This window comes from Leptosomus discolor, chromosome 10, assembly GCF_034619465.1.
Source record: "Leptosomus discolor isolate bLepDis1 chromosome 10, bLepDis1.hap2, whole genome shotgun sequence".
Classification (NCBI taxonomy): Eukaryota; Metazoa; Chordata; class Aves; order Leptosomiformes; family Leptosomidae; genus Leptosomus; species Leptosomus discolor.
Genome location: NC_141400.1, coordinates 19,775,662 through 19,801,677, shown reverse-complemented (window position 1 = coordinate 19,801,677; position 26,016 = coordinate 19,775,662). Strand labels below are relative to the sequence as shown.

At 48.6% G+C, this 26,016-nt stretch overlaps 1 protein-coding gene across 1 annotated transcript in view; it reads right to left on the bottom strand.

Moving 5' to 3' along the window:
- Positions 1-25,625, bottom strand: part of PDLIM4 (PDZ and LIM domain 4) — a 50,794-nt gene extending 25,169 nt beyond the window's left edge. Inside the window, exons 1-2 of the mRNA XM_086471008.1 lie at positions 25,533-25,625; positions 10,463-10,614 (exon numbers count right to left, since the gene is read on the bottom strand). Of these exons, the coding sequence (XP_086327134.1) occupies positions 10,463-10,614; positions 25,533-25,625 (245 nt within the window). The remainder of the gene's footprint in view (positions 1-10,462; positions 10,615-25,532) is intronic.
- Between the last annotated feature and the right edge of the window lie 391 nt (positions 25,626-26,016).

Below are 26,016 nucleotides of genomic sequence, written 5' to 3'. Positions count from 1 at the left end.
AACTACAGGCTCCAACTCTGTGTTGAGTTTAAGATATAAACTTATTTCAGTTCAAGCAATCAGTCGACAGGCTTGTGGTGGTTCTTGTTTGGCATACTCCTGTCTTTGCCCCTTTATTCTGGCCCTGAATGCTGAAATGTACTCTGATTATGTGTGCATATATATAAATATATATATATGCATATATATGCATTCCCTGGCAGGCCTATATACTAGACCACATCAGGAATTATAGAAATGCCTTTCAGGGCTTACGCAACCCTGTATGAATCATCTTGACCCTTTCAACAGGTGCCAAATAGAAAAAGCCCTAAAAATACAGTTTCCATTCACAAATGTGTCTTCAGTCCTGCCAAGCCATAGCGGGACGCTGTCACTGTCCAAAGGTTTTTCCATGTGCCTGATCATTTTTTCCCCAAAGAGGCATCTTGGGGCACAGCTGGGATGAGATCTCCAGCGTGGCTGCCCTCTCCAACACGCAGGGCACGAGGAAGCTGCAGGGACCCAGGCAAGGTCCAGCAGGTACGTAGGCAGGCTTTTCTGGATGCCAAGAGATCAAGCTGGGAGATGGAAGTGGCGTGAAGTACAAGATAAAGCTTTCAACTGAAAACTATTCTGTTTATCCTTCCAGCCTGCATAGGCACCACTTCATGACAACAGGTCGTGTTCCGGTGGGCACAGATCACTCGCTGCGACCAAGCATCCTCCCTTGGACTCTGTATGTGGCCCTTGCCACATACCACGTTCAGCTTTAGCTTAATTATCTGCAGAGTCCAAGTTTGAAAAATAAGGGGCACTGCTGTAACCCAGGAATTCTTGAGTTGATTTTTTACCTTTGGTATTTTGCATGTAAACCAGCTGACGTACAAACCTACCTTTCTGATCTCAGGGTCTGATCCGACACCTATCAAAAGCAAAGACTCCCACTGGCTTTAACGCACTTTGGACCCATCCCCTGAGGATTTAAGCTTTTTTTTTTGTTCCAAACCACTACTCAGTATTACCAATTAGCATTACAGCTTCTTCAACCAGGAATAACGTACTCTTTCTCATAGCTAGATGTCTTGTTCTGATTAATTATCTTTACTGTAATTATTTGATTCTAGGCTGGGACGATTCACTTTAAGTTGGTCTTTCCAGCTGGTTTTGGTGGGACAAAGGAGACCGTCCTTCCCAGGAACGGCAGCATTTCCCAAGTCGCTTTTTGCCACGATCCAATGCTGCGTATATTGCTTCCACATTGAGAATTTCATCTGGAGGCCCAGAACAATGAAAATGCCTAATTACATTGGCAGAGACCACCATTATAATTTCCGTGCTTTTTTCCCCCTACATTGAATCAGCCTGATGTGTGCTCACGCTGCCGCTGAGACGGGGCAGTTACGACATTCCCCTTCACTCAGCTCTGCAGCCCGTGTGCCAAATGCAGCTTGAAAGATCCCTGAAGATTTCAATTTGCCAGTAAATAAGAACCGAGGTTCAGAAAGCGATTCTGATTGCGGAAGATAAGAGCGATAACAGTAAGTTCGCTCTGCATGAAGCTACGGCATTCGGTCACCAGTGCTGCCAGAACTTCCTAGCTGGAGTTTCCCAGTTCCCCATACGCCTGACAAACAACAAACATACCGTCTGTGCCAGAAAGCAGCTGAACTTGTGTTTCCCAAAAGTCATTATAGGTGTCTTCACGCTTAATGAAAGACATGGGCAGACTTAGGTTTGCATGTAGAAAGTCCCTTCGCAGCTGGTGCTTTGAATGATCAAGCTCAAGGCTTCACCATCAGTTCTTCAGAGCGACCAAACGTTTTCAGTATAAGCCAGCCAGCCTTGTACAGTGTCCAGCGACGGCCTGAGCAAAGCCAGACTCCCCTCAGCCACAGCTTCCACTTGAACTAATCTGAAATTAAGCTGATGTGGCAAAATTTAGGTTCTGTTTGGCACGTTTTTAAAGGCTGCCTGAAGAGCACAGGGGGCTGTGAGAAACACCAGCCTCAAAGAGAAACACAAGCTGCGTGTTTGATGAGTGTTTATACTTGCACAAGGAAACTCCCTCTTTTCCACAGGAACAGCAAATACAAGGTAATCCAAATCGTGAAGAGGTGACTGCCCAGGAGTGAGATGCCATGGGCAGCTACTGCAGAACGGCTGGTGCTCTGAGCTCACACCCCCACACCAGCTGCAGGAACAGCCCGTGCCCGTGTCCCTGGCAGGGACAGCAGCTGAGGGGTCCCCTGCACCCCCCCTAAAGCAGTGAGGACCTCGGGGTCAGCACGGCCACCCCAAGCCACCCTGGCAGCAGGTTCACGCTACCAACAGTCAGAGCTTTGTGTTTAGGCAACAGCAAAAACTAATCACACTTTTCTAACGTAATGGGTGAGAGAGCAGACGTCGCGCTCAAATGTTCCAAGTCGTTTAATTTACGGCTCAAGGATGGGAAAAGTGTTTTCAGATGTGTTGTAGGGGATTAAAGTCAGCTATGTGGAAATCATTACCCTGCACTAACAACACTCTGCTCTATTTTAACGGCTGCTAGGGACAACCCTAAGAAAAATAACTTGACCTAGGTTAGTGCTAGGCCTTCCACACAGGCCTTCGTGGGAAACAGACCCGTTAACAAGACATAACTAAAAAAAAATAAAGTTGCAGACACCTTTTATCCCACCATTTGTTTTCTAAAAGGCTCAGCGTCATTCTCTAAAGATTACTTGCATATGCTCACATATTTTATGAAAATGTTTTTTCACCTGGTAATGATCTTCAAGTCTCACTCTCCACATTTGTAGAGTTATGCTTTAAAGCTGCAAGAATTTCTGGGTCTTATTGAATTTCTAATTCCTCCATCCCCTTATAAACCAACATTTAGCACTTGGGAAAGTGCCAGACCAGCCCCAGGATGCTGCCATCTGCTATTGCGCAGCCACGCAGGTGGGAGCAGGCGACAGCTACGCGGACCTGTGGAACCATCACATCGCTGTATTTCACCCCAATCTGTACAGTCCCTTCTGAGGGGGGGCAGACTCCAGGTTCCTGCTCATCTCCTGAGCACTATTCACCTCCCACGATGGCACATCGCTACGGTCACAACTGATTTTTGTCACTGATATGGCCATTAGCCTTCTGGGAGCTGAACTCGGTCTAGAAGCAGCTTCAGCCGCTGCTTCCAGTTCCCCAGGACTGTGAACCTCGCCGTGGTAACTGCAAGGTGTTGGATCTGTCCCTGCAGCCTGATGTAGGGCTTCCACCTGTCAGGCAAGGTAGGCAAGGCTTTGCACAGGCTGGTGAACAGGCACAGGACCAGAGCTCTGCTGAGCACCCCAACAGACCTAACTTGTACAGGGTACGTGAAGGAGAAGCGGTGGGATTTCTCCTCCCTTCATTCCTCTTGGCTGAAACCATTGCTGTGCATCGAGGCCCTGGAAAGCTGCCGGTTTTCCTCTCTATTAGTCCTTGAGGAGCTCCAGAGGGGAAGCTGTGATTCACTTTTTCAGTTGTACTTTTACTGGAAACTTGAGAACATCATACATTGTCATCCTTCCCATCTTCCAGCAGCGTGCCTGCGCCACTTGCAGCAGCAAACAGACCCCGACAAAGCCTCCATGAGCTGGGGGAGCCGCGAGGGGGGCTCGGAAGAACATCAACTACGTGAGGTTCCGGGGACTGTTGGGGCTATATGTCCAGCAGACTCGTTACTGGGCTTACTGGGCTTTCTTCCTTAGGAACTTCCAAGAGAAACTCCATCTCTGTACGAAGAGCAGGAATAAATACAAAACCTGTATACTCAAATTCTCCAAGCAGACTCAGCAGAACTGTAACGGTGCCTCAGGCCACGTCAGGTCTCTGCACATTTCATCCTGCCGGGAAGCAGGGCTTGGTTCTCCACCCTGCACAGCTTGGGGCTGCAAACCTCACTGCAGTCCTGCACTTGGGCTGGGTCCCTCAGTCTCAAGCCAGCGAGAAGAAATTTGACCTGCATTGTGAGCACAACGCTCCACACCATCACCATCCATAAAGGAATTTGGGTTTTCCTGGCCCATGTGAGCCAGCTTGCTTCCTTCTCAGTCCTTGCTCTGCCAGGGTTGCCCAGAGCAGGACAGTCCCCAGAGCTGGGCAGGGGTTTCCACAGCTTCTGCTCAAAGAGAAGAGTTACCACCTCTGAAATCCCTTCCCTCCACAGGCGAGGACCCGGCAGTGCCGCTCCTGCAGCGTGCACACCAGATGGAGAGCGAAGAAACCACTCCCAGGATTTATTTTAGACAGGAGGAACCAAAGCTGAACCTTTGAGGGTTTATGCTTTGATACCACAGTTGGGAAATAAACGCAATGCGACAACCCCCGGGGTCCTCGGCTGTGCCTGGGGCCAGGTAGATGCTGCCAGTCCTCCAGCACCCACCCAGCTCCGCGCACAAACAGCCCCAGTGTTATTACCAACAGAAAGGGCTGTAGTTGGATTGGACTGGGAAGAACAGCATCAATTTTAAATTTTTTTTTTTTTTTAAAAGAAGTTGCACAACAGACACAAATTCCTCCCTGCACATCACAGGAACACAGACACATTACTCCCAGGGTGGAGAAGCCAGAAAGCATCCTTCTTGCCTGATAAGGAATTCCTTAATTTATATAACTCAGAGACAGCTTCACAGTGAGAAAAAAGAAAAAGTTTTACCATGTGATCATCCTTATCCACACATTTACATTATTTAAAACTCTGAAACCCTTGGCCGCCAGTCAAATGCATATATTTTGTGGCTAAATACCAAAAACTCTGTACCACGTTTCTGTGGGTAATTCACAGAAATTTTAATTCACTGTAATAATTCACAGGGCTGCTCAACACCCAGGATCTCCTCCAATCAGCTGCCACATACCTGCCCCTACCCTCCCTTGCTGTACCAGTCAGGCAGACAAAGCAGACCCTGTGCCATCTTGGCAAGGTATTCCAAGATGATGGTGGAACAGGCTGATTTAGCATCGGGGCATCCCGAACCATCCTGCTGAATCTTCATCAGCACCATCACCACCTCGCCCCCAGCCCAGGTGCCGGGCACTGCTCCAGCCTCACTAAGCCCACTTGAACTCCTGGCCCCGCGTTTCACAGCTATTAACCACGACCTGAATGCCTCCTCCCCTTGCTACAGGGATGCCCAGGTAACTCCTCACACAGACACCAGTACCCACACGAGCATCGGTGACACAAATCGACTCCTTTCACGTGGTGATGAGGATTTTCCTCTGCTCCATTTCCGAACAGAGGGGTTACTGTGCTGCTTTGCTTTCCGTAGTGCTGCTGCCCAGACACAGCCCTGTACATCTCGGGGCAAAACACGACCTGACGAAGCCAGGGACAAAAAACCTGTTCACTTCAGGGGGACAGGGGTCTAGCCAAGAAAAGTGTTAGAGAATGGGGGTGTGAAGAAGGAGGGAGAAGCACCCCAAGAGCGCTTAAAGGCCTTGATAAAGGACAGAGCAGAAATTTTTAAAAACCAAATATATGTTAGCAGAGCCTGAGAGCAGGGGCAGCCTCGCAGATACCAGCGCTGCCTCTGTGTCTCCTGCAGCCCAGGAGAGCCACAGCCCCCAACACACTTGAAGAGCTGTGACATCCCCTTCCCGGCAGTTTTCCCATTGTGGGCTCAGGGCCAGCTCCTCCAGGAAGGATGCAGCACAAGCCTTCATGCTCCCAGCTGGCAGATGACAAAAGCTTCAGAAAAAAAGCTTTTGGGCTTGCCTTCCCCCTCTGGCACAGATGGGCAGGTCTGGACAGTGCTGCCGAGGACCTTCCAGCAGTGTGCGTCAGCAAGAACAGCATCGGTGATGCCATGAGGTCTCCTGTCCAGTGCCCCAGGTCCTTTGGGCGCTCAACCCTCTGTTCTCAGGGGTGGTTTTAGCAAAGCGCAGCTCCAACCCAATTTTATGGCTGTTTTTGAGGCATGACCCGATCCGAAGTAACAAGTCTTTCCCAATTACCAGGGCTGCAGCATAACCACAAGAGATGTTGAACGTTCAAAGGAGCTGGGAAGGCTTTCTTAAAGAAAGATAAGAAAATACACGGTAACATGCAAGCAAGAAGAGGGCAAGCTACACTGCTGAGCTAGTTATCTCTGGGCCCTAGGCTTGGCATTGCCTGGACGCTGACTGTCTTCCAGGATAAGGAAGGGTGATTGTAAGAAATAATACTGATTTTAGTGCACAAGTGCTTGTTTGCGTGAGCATCACATTGCTACGGAGAATCCAGATGCAATTTATCAAGCCTGTGTCCTCTGTTACTGTCAGAAAACAAAACAGTGTTTCCACCTGAGGGGACCACTGTCTCGAGACAGAACTCACAGCCTCTGCCAGCTCCTCGCCACACTGTGTGCTTTACTGCTGATGCCCTCCAGACCCTGCCTCCCTCAGCCTCCCCAAAATGATGTGAAAGATCTGGTGCAGAGCTGCCCTGCTTTTCTTTGCAAGCCAGCAGCTCATCTCGTTAGAGCTACTTCCTCAGCGCTGCACCCCCAGCACCGTGTCCTGAGGTGTTCGTAACCAGTCAAGGGAAACTGGAGTGTCCCAAGGAGAGAAAACAAACGTTCCTCCAGTTTCCCCAGGAGCTGTCATGCAACCATGCCAGATATGCTATGAAATGATGTGGTTCTTTTTATGCCAGCGCAGCCACGCTGTTTGCACTGTGGATTTTTCCTGCTGCCTCAAAACTTTGCATCCCCCCAAAGTTCCCAGTGCCACTGAACCCCCACCCCCAGCTCCCTCCAGGGCTCAACACAGCTCCCATTGAGCTAAGCCACACCAGATATGCTTCCCCACAGCTGGCACAGTCCTCCAGCTGGCAGAGCCATGGGGAGGAGCGCTCTAGGTGCTGCTTTCTGTTATGGTGTTTGGAAATTACATGTTCACGTTTGATCAGAAACTCAGTTTTTCTCCTTCCAGACTGACTGGATGAGCAGATACTGCCGTGCAGCCAGGTGAGAGTAAAACCATCAAACCCAGCACGACGTTCCTAACGACAGACTATGCTAATGATAGATGCACCAACCTATTTGCAGTCCAGCCACAAGGTCACCCCTGACTGTGGCCAAAGTTTGCATCACAACAGAAATCCCGCTTACTTCAGTTGTTCCCTCCCAAGTGCAGGGGAGAGAGATTGCCCGCGCTGCACGGGAGAGCTTTTACACTCAAAGTGTTTATCCTGTCCACAAACGGTCAGTCCTCCTGGCTCTTCTCCCCACTGGTGTTATCCAAACGACTTAATGAAGCCAATTTGATGAACAGGATAAACAGCATCTGCTCCCATGAAGTTCAATGGGCTCTCTGCAGCCTCTAAAACCCAGATGGATCACATGGGTCTCAGGACATCCCATCAGACCACACAGTAACTCCCCCTTTTTGTGTGTGTATGTGTGTGTGTGTGTGTCCCCATTTTACCCCCATTCCGCCTTTCCTACTGAACTTTCTCGTCAAAGGGCATTTACTGACCACAGTCTGAAAACAAAACCAATCTTGTTCTCTGTCTCAGTGACACGTAATGTCAAGGGTTCAGGGAGAAAGGGCATGGGATGGAAGAAGCCCAGAGAACACCAGAGCGCTGGAAGCCCTTTGCTGCCAGGCTTGCTGCCCAGCTCCCTGCCCTCCCTTGGCACACACGCCCAGCTGGACTGAGCCTTCTTTGGCAGGACAGAATTAACATCAAATTTCATACATCTTCAGCAAAGACAACAATGAATGAGCTCATTATTTCAAACACATTTCAGACCAAAGCACTTATTTAAAAAAAAAAAATCTGGTGTTGATTTGCAAACTCTGTTTTGTTGAGGGCAGCATACAGAGAGGACACTGCTCGGAGAGCATCCTTCTGCACAAGGGAGAAGATACTAAGCCACACGGGGCTTTCCCAGAGCTCAGCCTCATAGCAGACTCCAGGGTGGTGACCTGCAGCTAGTACAATCGGCAGTTGCTGGACGTGCACTCAAACCAGCAAAATCCCCCATTGCAGCCCGAGGATGCAGTTCCCTCAGCAGCATCAGGTCACCTCGCTCTCCAGGAGCCAGGTCCTACAGTAGGGGATTGGCTCACACTGAGGTGGCGGCACTGGACACTCTTCCAGAGATGACTAAGGGCTGGACAGAGTTATCTGGATCCAACAGGTCACTCGGGAAACAGGCGAGAGATCCAAGAGCCATGTCACCAGGCACTTGCTTTGAGCCAAAATAAAAATAGACCTAATAAAGCATTACTGGAGCTGTTGTCCTTACTGTAGAAAAAAAAAGCCACCCTAAACTATTCAGTTTTTCCTATCAAGACAAAGGCCACTCCCACAGGCTTCTCTGGGCATGGACAAGGTGTATTTTGCTCTCAGAGGAGCCACCTAACCAACCCAACAGTGCAATCTCCTCCCCGAGAGAAGCCAACCCACACCGAACAGTCCCTCGCCATCACCAGCTCCTGTCCGTTCCTGTCTTGCAGAAGGCTGAGCATTTACTTTTGCCCGACTATGAGAAAGAGCGCCTTTAAAATCTGCATTTATGAAGAGTTTAAGGCCTGACAAAACCATTGCGATCCTCTTGGCTACCTTCCTACCTAGCAAAGCCCAGGCCACCTCACCCACAAGCCCTGCATCACTTCAAGGCCTTGGGCCACCACCAGCAACATCCGCGGTAAAGAATCTACCACTTTGGGCACACTGCAAGGTCTCTCCACTAAAAATACCCACCTTGGTAGGTATAGTTGGGCAAACTAAACCTGAAGCCACAGACGCTCCTGCTGCCAGAAGTCTTCCATGCAGCAGCTTCCAGACCACCGTGAGATCATTAATGAACATTTCTGCATTTTAGGGAAACTAAACAGACAGATCATCCTTAACCCCGTTGAGGCACATACCAGCACTGCTGTGAGACCTCTGTCCACTCCTTTCGTGATGGAGCGGAGCTGTACCAGTGTGACACAAACTCTGCCCTGTGTCCGTGCAAGAAGTCACCTCTTTGGAGAGGAGATGCACTTTCACGGAGATACCACTGGCATCATGTACGCTGGCTTGGCAGCTACCACCACCAGTATGGTCACACCTACCACCATCAAGATTCAAGCACCACTTCCTAACCACGAGGACCGGGTGGACCCCAGCAGAGAGCTGGGCATGCACCACATGCCTCCTGTGGAGGAGGAGCACTCGAGTTTGATCTCGGCCAAGAAACAGACCCAATTGATACAGGCGACTAAAATGAGGTGTAGAAGTGGGAATTCAGCCCACGAAGCTGCACAGCAGAAACCCTCACCCACAAGAACAAAACGCTGCCATGCTGCACGTGAAAGCTGTTTTCAGGTAAATTTTACTCTAACTCCTGATGGAGCTGTTCTATTGCCAAACCGCCTCAGCAGCTGGTAGCTCACCCAAACCTTCCGTCACTACACGAGGGTGTCCACTTCTTCCAAGGAGAGCTCCACCAGCCTGCAGACAGCCAGGAAGGCAACCCTTGTCCTGCCCTGGGCACAGTCCCTGTTTGGGGTAGAAGACCATCCAGTCTCCCTAAAAATGCTCCAACTGGAAAGAAAAGCGACCATCCTCCTCGTCTATGGGAAATTTTACCTGCGTGAAGGGTTCTCCTGTTTTTCTTTCTTTCCTAATGCTGAAGCCACATCATCCCTACAGCACAGGCTGAGCTCAGGGGACTCTGCTCCAGCCAGGCAGCTTGGGCATCGCTGCCTGAGGAACCTTGAGGAACCACTGAGGTTTTACTCCATTTACGGCAGCGCTCCTTCCCCGCTGCCCAGCCTTGCAGTCAGAAACTACATGTTTTCCAAGAGAAGTATAAACAGCAAATGACAGCTCTTTATAGCAGGAAATGCCTTTTTAATCTGAAGTGGAAAATTGTGTATACTTATTTAAATCTATTACAGATAACATTAGCCATTTGAGTGAACCTTATAAGGAGCACTCGTTTTGCCTGGATAATTTGCAATTTGTCTTAGGAACCTTTAGCTACAGAATTAATTCCAATGGAAACCAGAAAACGCCCCAAGCCCTCATTTTGTTTTGAAATATTCTAAAAAAGTGAGTTTGGCAGGACCTTCAAATATATATTGATTGAACAGATGTTTAGGAAAATGATAGGTGGATGTTAATGAAGTGGGAGGCTTTGCCCAAAGGAGATTTCGATCCCAGTGCTACACTTCCTTGAGTCAATAAAACCTCCATTGGGTTGAAGGATCTGACCCAGCTCACAGCCTTGCAAGGTTCCAGCAGTAATCCATGTGCATAAGTGAACTGAACCCATTTTTTTTTTTTGTACCAGTCATCTTTTTTAAAGAATAATTCATTTTACTGCCTTTAAAAAAAATGCAGACCTATTACACGGACCATGGGGCTGCACCAAGAACCAAGCCGAAGGGCACACCTGCTCCTGGGCCAGCCACAAGCCTTCTGCAGAAGAGCCAAGCAAAGCTGACACACAAGCACATCAAACAGAAGAGGACCTACCTGTTCACGGAGAGCAGTAGCTGGTCCATGCATGCTTTGATCTTGTTCTGTGCTTCTAGGTGCGTCATGTTCTCCGTGCTCTCTCCGTTAATCGCCAGAATAATATCTCCTGGACACAGGTTTGCCATGGCTGCTTTACTGCCAGGGTTAATCTAGGTAGGGAAAAATAAAAAAGTTACTTAAAAGAATGCTCCGTTTTCAACAAGTCCAGTTTCCCAGAATAAGAGCAGATAAAGGGAACAGTTATTTCTGGAGAAGACGTGTTTTGCTGACACCAATGGCAACTACCAGAGGCTGGATGTCAGAGCCATGGCTCTCAGGACAGCCCCAGTTCTCCGAGGGCCATCCTCTACAGCATTGCTCTTTTAAAAAACAGGTTTCTGTCAACCCCAGTCAGTGTGCAACCAGGCCCTCTCTTCAGATTTGTCTCCTGCCTGAAATAACGCAACATGCTCTTTCCAGAGAGAAGCTCTACGCTCCCCTTTGGCTTGCAGGCCTTGGATCACGCTGTGAGAGACCATCCCTAAAGAGCACACAAAATCCTCCTCTTTGGCCAACGACGTAATTAGAAGATGAGCACAGTCACCCTTGTTGCTTCCCGTGGGGAGGCCACATTTGACATCAGTTTTTCCTGACCATCATTCCAATGACTTGTCTCCTTCTAGCCCTGCATGGAATATCATGCAGCTCGTTAAGTCTCCACAAGTCTTTCCTTCTGGTTTTGTAGGAATGCCAGAACCTTAAAACTCATAAATTCTTTCCTGAGGAACTAATGACAGGTCCAGGTACTGTTTGTGGTCAGCTGTTAAGACCGATCCCGCAGCCCACAAAAGAGTTTCTTGAGAAATTACCATTTCATTTACGTGAGCTCAAATACATTTTTAATTTTTGCAATAACATAAAATGATGCAAGGCACAGGCAGGACAGGTAAATACGTCTGTTTAAACTCTTAACAGTTACATGCCTGCCCTCTAATTTTCTTTTCAGTCCTTCAGAGCATCTGCTAACACTCCACCAACCAACCACATGGTTTATCAAGTGAGAAAGCACAGCATGCCTGACTTTTGGTTCCTCATATCTCACTGCATTTAGAGCATGATGGTGCTTTGATTCTCTTTAGTCTTGATTTACACGGGTATAATCCCCCATCTCAGGTGATGGGTCTCTGCTCCATCACATTCTGCTCCAAAGATCCAGGATCACTGCTCTATCCTCCATCCCAGACACCGCCTACGTCGGTGCAGCCAGGCATGAACAAACCAGGTATGGCTTCTCAGACTGTTTAAGACCAAGTGGTGGTCACCTGCTCCACGGTGCTCACAAGCCCCCCGACCACTGCAGACCACCATCAAACAGGCAGCCTTTTAGAAAGGGAGGCATGCACCCATCCCCATTTTCATCTTGATTTGCTTTCTCCAGTTCTCCTTTCACATGGAACATAAAGAGGACTTAGTCTCACCACCAAAGCGCTTTTGTGGATTGCACCGGTGCTGCTCACAGGACCAATGCCGGTCAAACAGCCAGCGAGAGGCAGACAGCACCCAGCATAACACAGCCCTGCTGCACCACTCCCCCGTGACTACAGCCACCAATACTGCTGAAACATGAACCTGAAGGTGTTTGAGGAGCTCCAAACCACTTCTTACATTTAAGTGGAACTGGCAGCCTGAATTAAGGCTTTTGTTGCCTTGTCAGAGTCAATCAGTGTTTGCCATTTGCTCTTCAACAGTTTCAGCTGGGCTCTTTTGCTCTACAAAACCGGCTGGGCCAACTCCTTCCCTGCTCACAGGCTCCCCTGTGACTCAGCTCAGAGCAAACAACAGGAGGTATTTCTGAGCACAGAACACATTAGCTGTAAAGCTCTGACACGGGACATTCCGACCCAGGATAGGTTTATTTTTTCCCTGGCACACATTTGTCCTGTTGGGTTTTTTGAACCTGTGTGAGAAGACACTGCATTCACAGAGCATTAGGGTCCTTCTGCAGCCATAGAAGCTGCCTGACCCACCAGAAAAGTCAACCAGAAACTCAACCAGCACCTCCAAGGAAGCACCTCCGCACTCTTGTCTGTTGTTATCTGGTTCCCTCAGTGTCCGCCCTGCGGCCCCAGCTGCCAGCAGGCTTTTGGACTAACAGACCTTCAGTTTGACCCAGGACAGCTGTATTTTATTCTTGTCTATTCAATGCTGCCTAGATGTCCAATGGATTTTTCTTCCTGCATTGATCTTAACCAGATTGTAGCTTCCTTGGAGAATAAGCTGTTCATAAATGGGGCTCTTTGCTGTTTCCTATTTTTAGATTCTGGTTTATTTCAAATTATTTTGGCAGTATCTTCATATTAGCATTTTATGCTAGCCCTGGAGATGACTGAGGGCTTGAAATGGAGCTGCCCTCCAAGAACTCATTAGTTTGAGATATAGCATCGGTGTCACAGCAGCTTGGGAATCAGTACTGTAACGTCTGTCAAGTCCAAAGTTTGTATTTTAGTGAATAATGTTTAGAATACTTCAAGTTCTCCTGACTCACAGCTATGCAAAGCCATTGACACCAAACCTGCCACAGAAAGCCCTACGAGTCTGGTTATGGGTCAGGGCTGCGTTTGAGTCCTCATGCAATTGTCCTACCTGCTTCGCTCCATGCAGATTCACGCAGATGGCAAAAGCAGGACCTCCATCAGGACAAGAATGCAATTTTAAGTATAGTAATTTTTGGAATTTGAGTCCATGCTTAGAGCAAAACATCCTCTATTGTCACATGGAAATGAGCAAACACATGAGGAAGGAGCAGAAGGGATCTGGGTGTCTTGTTTAGGCACCCATTGAGCTATAAGCAGCCAGCACCCATGCCCAGCAGCAATCACCTCAACCCAGAATGCTCCTTAACCAGGCTCTTCCCTTGAAGGCCAGCTACTGCCTATGAGCTGCTGAGCATCTACTGTTACAGATTCATGGAATTGTTTAGGTTGGAAAAGACCTTTAAGATCAGAGAGTCCAACCACGTCCCTCACTAAACCACGTCCCTCACTAAACCACGTCCCTCACTAAACCACGTCTACACATCTTTCAAGTACCTCCAGGGATGAAACTCCACCACTTCCCTGAGCAGCCCATTTGGCGAAGAAATTCTTCCCAGTGTTCTAAACAAGCATATACAAATAAAGTGTTTATCTTTTGTCCAAGTGACAAACCTTGGTTTGGGTATCAGCCCGTTCTCCGGGGCTATAGCCCTAAGCAATGCAACCATAGCTGCACACACTGCCTGTGGGTGTAAGGTCTCTCCAGGGCAGTGACACTGAAGCCCAGCTGTGCACAGAGGTTTTGGGACAGAGCTTCTACCGGAGGCACTCCCTCATGCCTCGCTCCAGAGGGGCCTTGGGTCTGCCATGAACAAAGCGTGCACAAATTTGAGAGTAACTGGCTATGTTATGAAGTTAAAAAAAACACGCAAAGAAAACCTGCACCAAATCACTGCAGCCCTGTGCTCTTGAAAGGGGCCTCCAAAGGCATTGAGGTTCAAGAATGGGGTAGGCTTAAGAAAGCCAGCTGTAAGGTTTTTGTTTGTTTCTGAAATCAAAGTTGAATGAACAGAGACCAAGACAAGATCCACGGATACGTAATCTGGGGTGGTGTAAGCGGTTTCCCCAGGACTGGGGCAGGTTGTGTCTCCCCACCACACGCTGCCTTCCTACAGGCAACACAGAGTACCCCAAAGCAGGCTCCCAGCTCGTGCACTAGGGCCAAACATGGGCTCCATCCCCCGGTGCCTGCTGTGCCCCGCGTGTGCTGTGCCTTGTCTTGTTCACACTGGGCACCTGCCAGGATTCGGGCTGTTTGTCTGCTTTTCTCCAGCGAAGAGCTCAAGCAGGGCAATTACACGCTAGCAAGGAGCCAGCCCAGTCCCTCACACCCTGCTAATCCCCAGGGCTGCAGGGCTCCACATGGGTGCTGGGATTTTACAGCCAAAGCAAGGTGCTGGTGGAGAATTAGATGGGTGGACGGGGTGGTCTGAGCCCTCACACTGTTGGCAGCTCATGGTGTCTCTCTCCCTGCAAGGCCACGCAGCTCCCAAAGCTCTGCTCACGCTGTGGGGTGACAGCAACCTCAAGACACGTTCAGAGCAGTCAAGCATATGGTATTGAGAGCCAAACCCACAGCAAACACCGCAGTCTTAAAGAAATGTAAATATTTTTGTTAAAGTTCCCCTAAAGGCTTTTCTTTCTCCAACTTGACAAGAATCCTGCCTTGTTCGGAAGCTCCGAGTTCCCAAAGCCACGACTTTATACAGCAACGAAGCAGCACTGGCGTGAACTCCTGGGTACCAGTTAACTTACGCTGCTGGTATTGCTGCCCTGCCCTTGAAGATATTTTCCCACCTACATGAATCCAAAGCCAGCTGACGGAGACTTGGGGTGAAGTTGCACAAGACAGCCTAGTCAACCCCACAGCTCGCCCACGAGAGGGGAGAGGACCTTCTCTCTGCACCTTCCCGCTCCCGGGTGCCATCCAGCCTCTTCCCTGGTGCCAGCCCTGGCGCTTAGCAGATTTTTAAGCACAGCCCGGGATGCAATCCAGCAGAGCTGCATGGTTTTCTGAGAGCGAATCAAAGCAACTCAGAGTAACGGGTTCAGTGCACCAGACCCATCATCTGGGACCAGGGGAGGGATGGAGTTAGCTGGAGGGAAGCTCTTCATGAGATGATTAAGCAGATCCCACACAGCGCTGTACGTGGACCACCCCCCACCCATCACCTAATTGCTGCTGCATCTTCTGCAGGCAGGAGCCGAGGACAAAGACACATGCAGGACCAGTCAGTGTGCTGGGGAGGTCACTGGCACTCGTGTTTCCACAGCTCCTTTTATGCCCATAGAAGCACATTCGTGCATCCTCTGCCCGAGGCGACTGCGCACGCACAGCACGGCATCTGCTCCGGGAACACAGCATAAACGCGTGTCATTTCTCTAGTGCTCTCCCAAAACTAAATAAAGTTGAGAGAGAACAATGTTCTGCATTTAACCCCGCCACAAAAATAAGCAGCTGCTGTTTTGTGCCTCTCAAAAAAAAAAAAAGCAGACGCATAAGAATATTTACAAACAGAAAATACTAAAAGAAACAAAAAACACGCACAGCTAACGACATTGCAACAGTGGGGCACGTGGAGGTTTGCAGAGCCTGTGCCCATGGTAAGTAGCTCCAGGCTCTTGACAAGACAGAGAGCAGCATCTCCCCGCTCAGTGTGCCTCCTGCAGGGATTCACTCCAGTAGGAAGCCAGAATGTTTTGGGTTTTTTTTTTTGTTTTTTTTTTGTTTTTTTTTTTTTTTGGTGGTTATTTTTCCCCTTTTCTAAAAAGCATATTATTCTCCCTAATGCCCTCAGGACAAGTGTCATTTGTGACGCCTTTGTACATCCCCCACACAGCGCTGTGCTTCAAAAAATACTAGAGATCCAACATCAGTGCCTGTCTCAGTCCTTTTATATTGTTCCAGCAGGAAAAGGAGAATTTGAAAAAAAAAAAACCCAACAAAAAAAAACAGATACCGCAGTAAACAGCCCTTCTCTCACTGTCCTCTACCTCCTCCATCACCACAGGAGGTTTGGTCCCAGTGCTGTGAGCATCATCCCTACACAGAGGATAACAAGGGGAAATGTGACCCACGGGCTGTAGCACTGGACCAACACCCCACAACTTAGTGCCTCCTTTTGCCAAGTCATCAACCAGTGAACTAGAGCTGCACAATTACAGACCTTTTTTTTTTTTTAAATAAGTTTTTCCAATTATTTCCACCACCACCCACCTCTCTCCTCCAAGGGGACCAGCCTCCAGCAGCCCCCTCCCCAGCCAAGCAGATACTCTGATGCTGTGGAACAGCTTGGAAAAACCCCAAAGCCAGCAGCAGCTATCTTATCTGGCCACTGGAGCCTCGTTAGGATTTACTAAGTGCTAGCATCTGACATCAGGCCAATAAAATAAAGCACATTATTAAGGCAACTGTTGCACTAAGCCAGCTGGTGTTGGAAGCTGAGCAATCTCATTTAGTAAGCAAGATTATTTGCACCCAGAGGGGTTTCCTCCTGAAACGCACATAGCATTACACTTTCCCCCCTGGAGTTCAAGCACAGAAGCATGCTGGGGCTGCGGAGAGCAAGTCTTGGAGGACAAAGCCCCCGTGTCTTGCTGTGTGCATCCCACTGCCCACACAGGGATAACCCTGCACACTGCAGGGACGGCTCCGCTCAGAGCCGGCTCCGCTCAAGCCATCCCAAGAGTTGGACCAACACCACAAGCCAAAACAATCAACACTTTAGTGAACAGTTAATTTGTTATACTGATTTAACCCCTTTTTTCCCCCCTTTTTACTCTTTTCCCCAGAAGCCTGCCCCTGTAACATCACCCATGCCAGGGCCCAAGGATGACTGACCTGGGGATGCGATTCCTTCTCGCTGCCTGCACAGGTCCCAGCACAGCCACTGGAAAGCACAACTTGGTATTTATTCTCCCAGCAGTTTTCACTCAAATTAACAAAAGGCAACTCTTCAGGCCAATCACACCTACACAGCTGAGGCAGCTTTCTCTCTGCCAGATCTCCTTCACTTTAAAAAAAACCAAACCCAACACTACTGTAACAAAATGCAACGCATCCCATCAATTAACGAACCCATCTTCCCAGAATTTAACAGGTTAAAACGTGCAATCCCATACAAGCCTACACAGACCACACCACTCTTTTTTTAAATCAATGGTAGTTTGTTACAGGCAAGTCTGGGGAAATTTTCTGTTCTGCAAGCGTGATCAAAAGGGCCTGATTAAAGCTTTCGAGAGGCTTTCAAGATAATGTGACAAAATTCTCAGCTTTTGAACAAAGCAAGCCTGTTCTATTATCAGGAAACATGCTACGAGGCAACAGACAATCTTACAGTAGCAAGATCTTTTAAAACAGGAAGAACCAAGGGTTAAACAGCTAACTAACGAAGATAAATTCCCCAAAGCCTTTAACCACTTTTTTCCCAGGGATTCTCTTCAGCTTTTCAAAGCATCTTGCCTTGAACTGACATATATTCCTCACCAATCCATTTGCATTTTTATAATTGCTTATATAAAAGTCCAGCATATGAAGACATTATTTAGGTATGCTGTACAGCCCAGTAAATGAAAAGCACTGCTTGTGCAACATGAATGCCTTTAACTACTGAAGAAAACAAGAAGCTTAAGAGCACAAAAGGGAAAAAAAAAACCCACCCCAGTACGAGTGTTATAAAAGGCAAGACACTTGAAAATCCTTTTGAATCCAAGTAGTGGTAGATACAAATCCAAATTTAGAATCAGATTTGTAGTGTAGATCCTAACCCACCTCAAATGCTGAGGTCTCGCTATTAAGAAAACTCCGAGAATCAAACGAATCTGATCCGAATTTTAAAGCAACCAACCACATAACCTGAGTGCAAACCTCAAAATGCCAACTGAGAAAGGCACAGCTTGTTCAGACACTCACATCTGGCTTATTTGGCCAAAAGCTTGCCTTGCTCAGCCCAAGGGCACCCAGAACTCCGGCAGCCCTCGGAACAGCCTTATGCCATGCGGCCTCCTGCGCTCACGGTCACCCTCTTACCCCTTCCTCCAAGGGCAGGTCACAGATATGCTGCTTTACTGCACAGTGACCCACACTTAACCACCTTAAGATGCTTTATACTCGCTCTGCCCCAGGGGACACCGGCTGACTCTCGGTGTAGGTGTGCTCGGAGCATCGCTGCAGCCCATGAGATGCTGCACCATCGCACAGCGCTCGGCAAACTGAATCCAGCAGCAGCAGAGAAAGTGTTTATGATGATAATTGGCTCATCCCCTTCAGAGGGTTAGTGCTCAGCTCTCCTGGGAAGCCTTCCCTCCTCAAGCATCTCCCTAAACCCTTGTTTGGAGAAACCCCTGGGTGCTTCACAGAAGACATGTGGGAGCGGCGTGGAGCTCTCTCCCTTTCAAATCACCGGCCTTCTCAGCCAGGAAGGTGGGGCGATACTTTTCTTTCCCCGCTATCAAAAGGAAAGTGGCCACAGGGGTATCTCCAAACAGAAGAAATTCTCCAACACGAGAAGTTTGAATTCAGCTGCTGAGCCAACCTGAAGCTTCACTCTCGTGAAAAGGGCAGGCGTTAATCTCCCGCAGGCTGCCGGGATTTGGGCCTTTGCCGTGCGACTGCTTTCTCCCAGTTTAATTGTGAACACTAGATATTTCACAGGGTTTAGTCTTTTGTACCCGAAGCGTTTTGTGGCTTACAGCATTCAGGCTCAGTGTACTGTAAACCTCCCAGCTGAGCTTCTGCTCCACGGTGCCTGTTATTGAATGGTCCCGGATTTAGCTGAGCAAGACAGTTTCTCTTCTAGCTGTGCATTGCCCATATCTGATAATTAAGAATCATTAAATAACCTTCTTTAATGCAGTGTATTTTGCTTCCTGAAGCTTGTACTGCAAAGCTTCGTTCGCATGTAATTTTCTGTCAGTCCACACAACATGTAAAATACTCAAGGTTTAATGGGTGTGAATCTGAGTTGCTCTGGTTGACAAGAAAGATTGAGTGTGGCACGGGCTTTGAGGCATCTTTATGGGAAAATTCACTGGCTGAAATACTCTCGCAGAGCAAATTTATTTTGTTTTAAAAAAACCCCAACAACACAGAGCTCTGCTCTCTCTGGTGAGAAAGTGGGGTTTATTTTAGGTCTCTGCTGGCTGTAAAAGCTACTTGAATGTCAGACTGCGGCTCGACATTTTCGCAATTGCTCCAAGTAACCCGATGAATTATGGGTTTGCTTGAAGTTTTTGTGCAAGTCCTGAAGTAGAAACCAAACATACCCTTATCTTCCAGGGCTTGAGGCAAGCGTGGTGTTAACAGCCATGTACAAATCCGCTGCATTACCCAGCGCTGGCTGGATACGCCCTGGTTTGCCTCGGTGCACGTCTGGCAGGGCTGCACTGACAACAAATCAAGCAGAGTATTTTCTGTGAACGTGTTTGTTTTAGCTGTTTTATCAACACTACCAGATCTTGAGAGATCTACTGTTTTCTTTCACATTCTGGCACCTGTGGTCGCAGATGACTTAAAAAATAAAAACATCTGCACTAAGTGTTTGGGTATCTGAGAACCATAAGTCAAGGCATTTTATGAGCTCAGAAATCAAATGACAAATTCAGTTAGATATCTTACATTTAGGAGGACTTGTGCCTTCTAGGATTTGCAGTGTAACTCCTGCAGAACTGTGATATGCACTTTCCCCCCTCAAGCTACAAAAAATTGTAAAACTTAAATTGCAATAGTCTGCACTAGTTCCACACAATCCATAATGGTGTATTTGTATTAAAATTAAAGGACTGATCTACCCCCAGCAGGACCGGGATTATCACCATCTGTTGTGCTATACAGCAACAAAAAGTTTAGGAAGAAAAGAAGAATTCCACGTATTTCCCCTTGTATGCTTCCTACACTAACAGGGCAACTTTAGTAAGTCTGCTGTCTCAGTTTATTCTCTTTTATCCCTGTATCAAGTGGGATATAACCATGCACTTTCCCAAAGTAACTCTGAATACCTGTCCCAACAGGCAATCTTTCCATCTTCAAGAAGTCAGAAAATTGACATCACCACCACTTACAAGAAAAGAGGGGAGGAAAAAAAAAAAAAAAAAAAGAACACCCCCCTCCCCCCCCCCCCCCAACCTACAAAACCCAAAGCCCCAGCTCTAAATTCTCCAGTTACACTGAGCCCATTCTGCTTTGTTCAACCTGGCAGAGGTCCGAAGTGTTTTCAAGGGTGTGCTGGGTTTATTTTGCTAAACTCGCCCCAAGGTCAGACCTTGCATGAATGGACCGACATGAATCATTGTTTCCGCCTGCTTTCCCACTCTGGATTATCAGTGTGCTTGATTACAGTAATTAGCATTAGGCTTTCATTCCAGCATATTCTACCATTACTGTCTCCTGAACCAGCACAAGCATTTATTCTTCTCTTTCAGTTATTAAATAAAGCGTCCGTGATAGAATAACTTCAGCAGCAAATATTATTTGTTATACTTTTGTTCGCTCTTATCTGTAGCTCGGATTAACTGGTAAGTACCACTACAGCTTCAAGAGCAGCCACCCAGATCCCTCACTCCAGACCTTACAAGCAGCAATCACTGGAAGAAGGATGAGAACAAAAAGAATGACAGGCAAAACTATTGCCTTCCACTTAAAAAAATCATCCCACTTGAACTAGTATGTTATAAGAAACGTTAATATGCAGCCAACCGAGAAACAGCTGGCATCGCTTGGCTCTGTACAGGCCATAAAGCCCCCAAAGGTCAGCAGAAATCAGCTGGGGCCTAGCTTTAGGATTCACCACCACAAAGCAACTACTTCAGTCCATTGGGGAGCTCTGAACAGCAAGCGCATAGTTTCCATTTAATAAATAACCAAATACATACAAATCACATGTAAAACCAGGAAAAAAAGCCTGATGGAAAGCAAGGAAAAGCCTCTGGTCCTGCTGGCTCCGCCAACAGCCATGGAGTTCCCGGGGTAACTGAGCCCGGTGCCCAGCACTGCCTTTCGTGCTCTGCCATCCCCACCCGGATCACCTAAGAACAACCTCCCAGACCACCCCAGGAACCATTCGCCCGAGCAGGTGCCCTCTGCATTTGGGTGGGATCACAGCAACGCATGCAGGCATTTTCTGGCTGCCCCGATGGAGCCAACAGGACAACTTTTACTGGAATTCCTCCCCCAACAGAATTCCTTCTTGAGTATCCTAACCTTTAACAGGACACGTATTTTCTCAGATACAAAAGCTACTTAAGTTTAAAAGTAAACTTCAACTCAAACAATACCTGGATAATGGATTGCAGGCCAATTATTTCTCACCCTTCTTGTGTTACAGTTCCAAGCCAACACTGAAAAATGCATTTTTGCTGCTCCGCTAGAGACTACTGGGTAAACTGACGTGGAAGCCAGTAGATAAAGGAAAAACTGTGCTAAACCTTTTTTTTTTAAAAAAAAAAAACCAAACTGGAATCTGTCCATTTGTCAATTATCTGTTTAGCCAAGTAATTTAGCTGCGACTCTAAAAGCAGCAAGTGCTTGAATTAACACTGGCAGAGCTGGGTAGATGACGACATTGACTGCTCTAGGAGCTGGACAAGCGAGTTCAAGTGATTAAACGCATTCAGCTCCTCTAGTTACGCTAATGACTGATTATCTTTTAATCCCAGGCAAGGGGTAGATCAACTGGGATCCCACACAGAACCGCAGCACTCACTGATGTGGTTACCAGCACAACACTGAGAGCAGCTGAGTAAGTGATTCCATTTCTGGTCCCGAACTGTGCTTGCTGGTTAAAGGCAATGTTGTCGCTCCCTGGAGTCGGAGCCACAATAAGGTCCCTTTCCCATGAAAGGCAAACACAGAATCCAGTTGTTAACCTGCTCAGCCAAGGAAAAGCAGCTGACAGCTACCAGAAACTTAATTAAGCCTTAACACAAGTCATTAAGGCCAACTCCAAGCAGATCCTTTGGGTCATTCCCCTACCCCTATGAATATCACTGGGAGGAGGAACCGTTAATTACATGCTGTACTACCCCCAGCATTAGCTTACTCTAACCCTGGGTACAAAATGAGCTGGATTTCTTCCCCAGGGCACAGCCTTGGGCTACAGTTCCCTTCCCAGCACTGTGCTGACAACACACCAGCATCACCCCTGCGTGTAGCCGCTGCAGCACCCTCCAGGGCTGCACACCCCCACCCCCAGTCTCCAGCCCTGCTCATCTGGGTCCCCCAGAAAATGCAAGAAGAAACATGGGGAGGGGGGAAGCTAGGTACTCTAGCCACATGAGAAAGATGCCCTAAGCACACCCTCCTGGATTTGCATTTCCCTTCCCTTAGCTTTACTACTGAAGAACTGAATACTCCAACTTGAGCCCTGGCCTCTCTAGGGGAGTGCTCAGCATCAGCTGCTCCCAGTCACTTGAGCAATCAGGTCTTTACCACTTGTCACTTAAGACTGATCAAACCACAGAGGGAAGTGACCTGCTTTCAAGAAAATAGATCATTCCTTGATTTCGTGAACGTATTTGAACCAGCTGCAAGGGATGGGCTCAACACCATCAGCTGCACCTGCACAAACGCAGGGACCTCAAGGCTAAAGCGAGTCCTGGTGAGCGAGTCAAGCCCCATTCATTAGCTCCCCTCCTGCAGTGGCATTTTGGCTTCAGATCCCACTAATGCAACATTAAGGAGCTCTGCCTTCGCTTAACTCGGAGCCATGACACTCAGGCTTCGGAGAAGAAGGGTCCCCCCAGCAGACAGCAAAGCATCGCTCGCTGTGGCTGCCGGGGCAGCGACACATCTCTGCACTGTTACAGCTAGGGAGAGGTCTGGGGAGAAATTATTTCCTGTAGTAGCTTAGCAAAGGGTAGAGAAAACCAACCTATTCATAACTGAATAATTTGTTTTCAACCCCTACACAGATGAATTTGTGTTTTAGAGGCAGTCTGGCACCCGGAGCTGAATGTGGGTGGCTTTTGGACGCCTCAAATCCCAAACTGCAACCTATGAATTCCCAATATAACCAGTCCAGGGAGGATGCCTGTAGAGCTATACAGCCCAAACATTTTGGGGCACGTTAGTTCTCAGCCCCTCCCTGGGCATAGTCGCAGAGTGCAGCAAACCCGCATCACTGGGGCAGCCTGTCCCTCCCGGAGCATTTCAGCATCTGGGGCTTGCAGCTGGATGCTGAAGTCCCAGAGTCTGGTCCCACCTCCCGGCAGAATTTGTGCTTTTCAAGGTATGTTTGCAATGTAAACTATTTTTTTTTTTTTAATTAATATGCCATTAAAAAAACCCAAACACTTCGAAGAAAGCAGAAGTCAGACAAAATCTTCAACAATTAGGCTACAGCAAGAGGCTCCCGCCCTCCTGCAGTAACCCAGGCCAGGCAAGGGGGCTCCCCATCCCCAAGAGGGGGAGTCCTCAGCCCCCTTGCCCGTGTTTCAAGCTGGAAAGAGCACGTTTCTTGGTCAGACAATTAAACTAACTAGACCACTACAGAGTACAAGTGAATATGGCACCGCAGCAGCCACGCTCAGTCCTCTGGGGAGAGGCAGGGTCGCACAGACCCACCACCAAGGAAAACCCTGGCCCCCCCCGGGAGCCCTCCAGCAGCTCCTTCCTCATCCCACAGCTGGGAGGTACAGCAGGACCCAATTCTTCCCCTGTTTTAACATTTCCAGGTATTATTTCCTAAGCCAGTGAGGTCTCTTCTTGTGTTAAGAGACTAGAGCCCGAGCAGAGCACCCCACACCCATATGTACATCCCAGCGAGTTGTTTATCACCCCCCAGGAGCAGCCGTTAGCGTACAGCACGTCAGAGCATCACCCCTCTCTTCAGGGGGGAGCAGAATTTAAAAAGGATCTAATTTGAAAGGCTGCCATGCTCAGTGACATGAAAGAACACCCTAGGCCTGCTGCTTGTGTTACAGATCCAAAGCAAGACTGGCCTGATGAGAATTACCCTCACACCTCCCAGGTTTGCTGAATCAAACAAGGAATCTGGCAAGCCACCTGTCTAGGCAGAAGCAGACTTTGTTTTTTCTTGTTTAATATTAAACCAAACTTTTTTCAAAGTAACAAGAAAACAGGCTCCCTCTGCTAAATTAAGATGTTCACCTTCACAACAGGAACATTTTTACAGCCACGCAAGAGGCGATTTTGTGTTTTGTTGTGACACGTCCTGGGTTACCAGGGCAGAAAGGCGGCTTCCCCGTGCCCAGGAGGTGCAGGCTGAGCCCCGAAAGCCAAGTGCCTCCCCCTGCCGCGCAGACACCCTGGCAGCATGGCTAGCCTTACCAGCTGCTGCTCCCTGCACCACCCCAGCCTTCCCCAGTCTGAGACTTCCCTCCTCTCCATCCTGCTACTCCTCCAAAAAAGCCCTTGCTGGAACACTCGGTAAGGGACAGCCCAAAGTAAAAACAGAGACACAAAGCTGCGTAACCGGCACATTTGAACTCAAATACAAACCAAGTCTCTTTAAAACACGCTCTCTTCCATGATTATCTCTGTAAAACTCAGGGTACGCATTTTCCCTTTTCTGTCACAGCTTTGGCAGACGCATGAAAAGACAGCAAACAGCTTGTACGTGTTACGGCAATATTTTTACATTATAGCTCCTTTCAAAGCCCTTCAGTCCTCACAGTGTTTGTTCAAGTGCTCCAGCAGCAGCCGCCCAGGACAGCTCGGCACTAACAGAGCCTCAACATGCTGCAGGAAGGCAGGGCAGCTCCGGGCATCCAGCGCTTTCCCAGGGCAGCCCGGTGGCGATGGAAACACCAGTGCCCATTGGAACATGCCCAGCACTTCATCCATCCCTCAGCCCATCGCTCCCCACTTCTTTCTGCACGGGGGATGCTTTGTTTTCACATCTATCTACACACAAAGCCTACTTCAAGCTAGGCTTAGAAGTTTCCAGAATACGTCTTTGTGAGGTTAAACCCAAGTGTGAGCACACTTACACAGTAATTACTACCAGCCCACAGGGAGCCTGTAACGCAGCAGCCTGCGTGGAGAAACTTCTTGCTGACTTTACTCCTGCCTTCCCTAAAAAAAAAAAAAAAACCCAACAAAAAAAAAACCACCCCAAAAACCACCCTAACAGCCTGTGAACTCAGTCCAGGGCATGAGTCCAAACCCTCTGCAGCACTGAGCAGTAGTAAAAAAAAAAAAAAAAAAAAAAAAACAAAAAAAAAAACCCAAAAAAAACCCAAAGCAACTTTGAAAGCAGCTTTTTATGAATCAACATCCAAAAAACCATAAAGCAAGCAGGGAGAACGCTATCTGCTCTGCATTCCCGCGGGGAAGGGCAGCTGAAAACAGGGGAGGGGAACACTTACTTGCTTGTATATATAAAAATAGATACTTAAAAGGTCCCCAAAAGCTGCCGCCCGCCGGCCCCGGGTACCCCTGCTCCGACCCCCGGGTACCACCGCTCCGGCCCCAGTCCCATCCCCGCCGCCGCCCATCACCTGCCGCCGGTCCCCGCTTCCCCCCTCCGCGGGCTCACCCTGGAGATGGTCAACGGGGCGCTGAAATCTTTCCCTCCCACCAAGCGAAAGCCCCACGGCGAAGGACCACGCAGGACCACCGAGTGAGACATAGCGGCGGTGGGGCTCTGCCTGCCCGCAAGTAGCTGCGGCTCCCACTCGCGATCGCGCTTCTCCTAAACGCCGGGACGGGTCGATCCCGCCTCCCCGCCACGCCCCGCATCGCGGGGCGTGGCGGGGAGGCGGGATCGACCCGTCCCGGCTGTCGTCGGGGGGAGCTTTAGCTCGGTTTTTCCCCAAAACGTGGGGTTTCGGAGCGATTTCTCCATGAGTAAAGTTAAGCATCTCTGTTTGGTGCAGTCAAAATCTCCGCTGACTGCGCCTTCATCCTCTGGAGTGGAAGGAAAAGGGTGTAACAGGTCGGTAAACGTGTAGTCACGGTGGTTTTATTCATTGCCAGCAGTATGTGGCAAAAGAGAAAGCGTCAAGAAAATCATCAGGGGG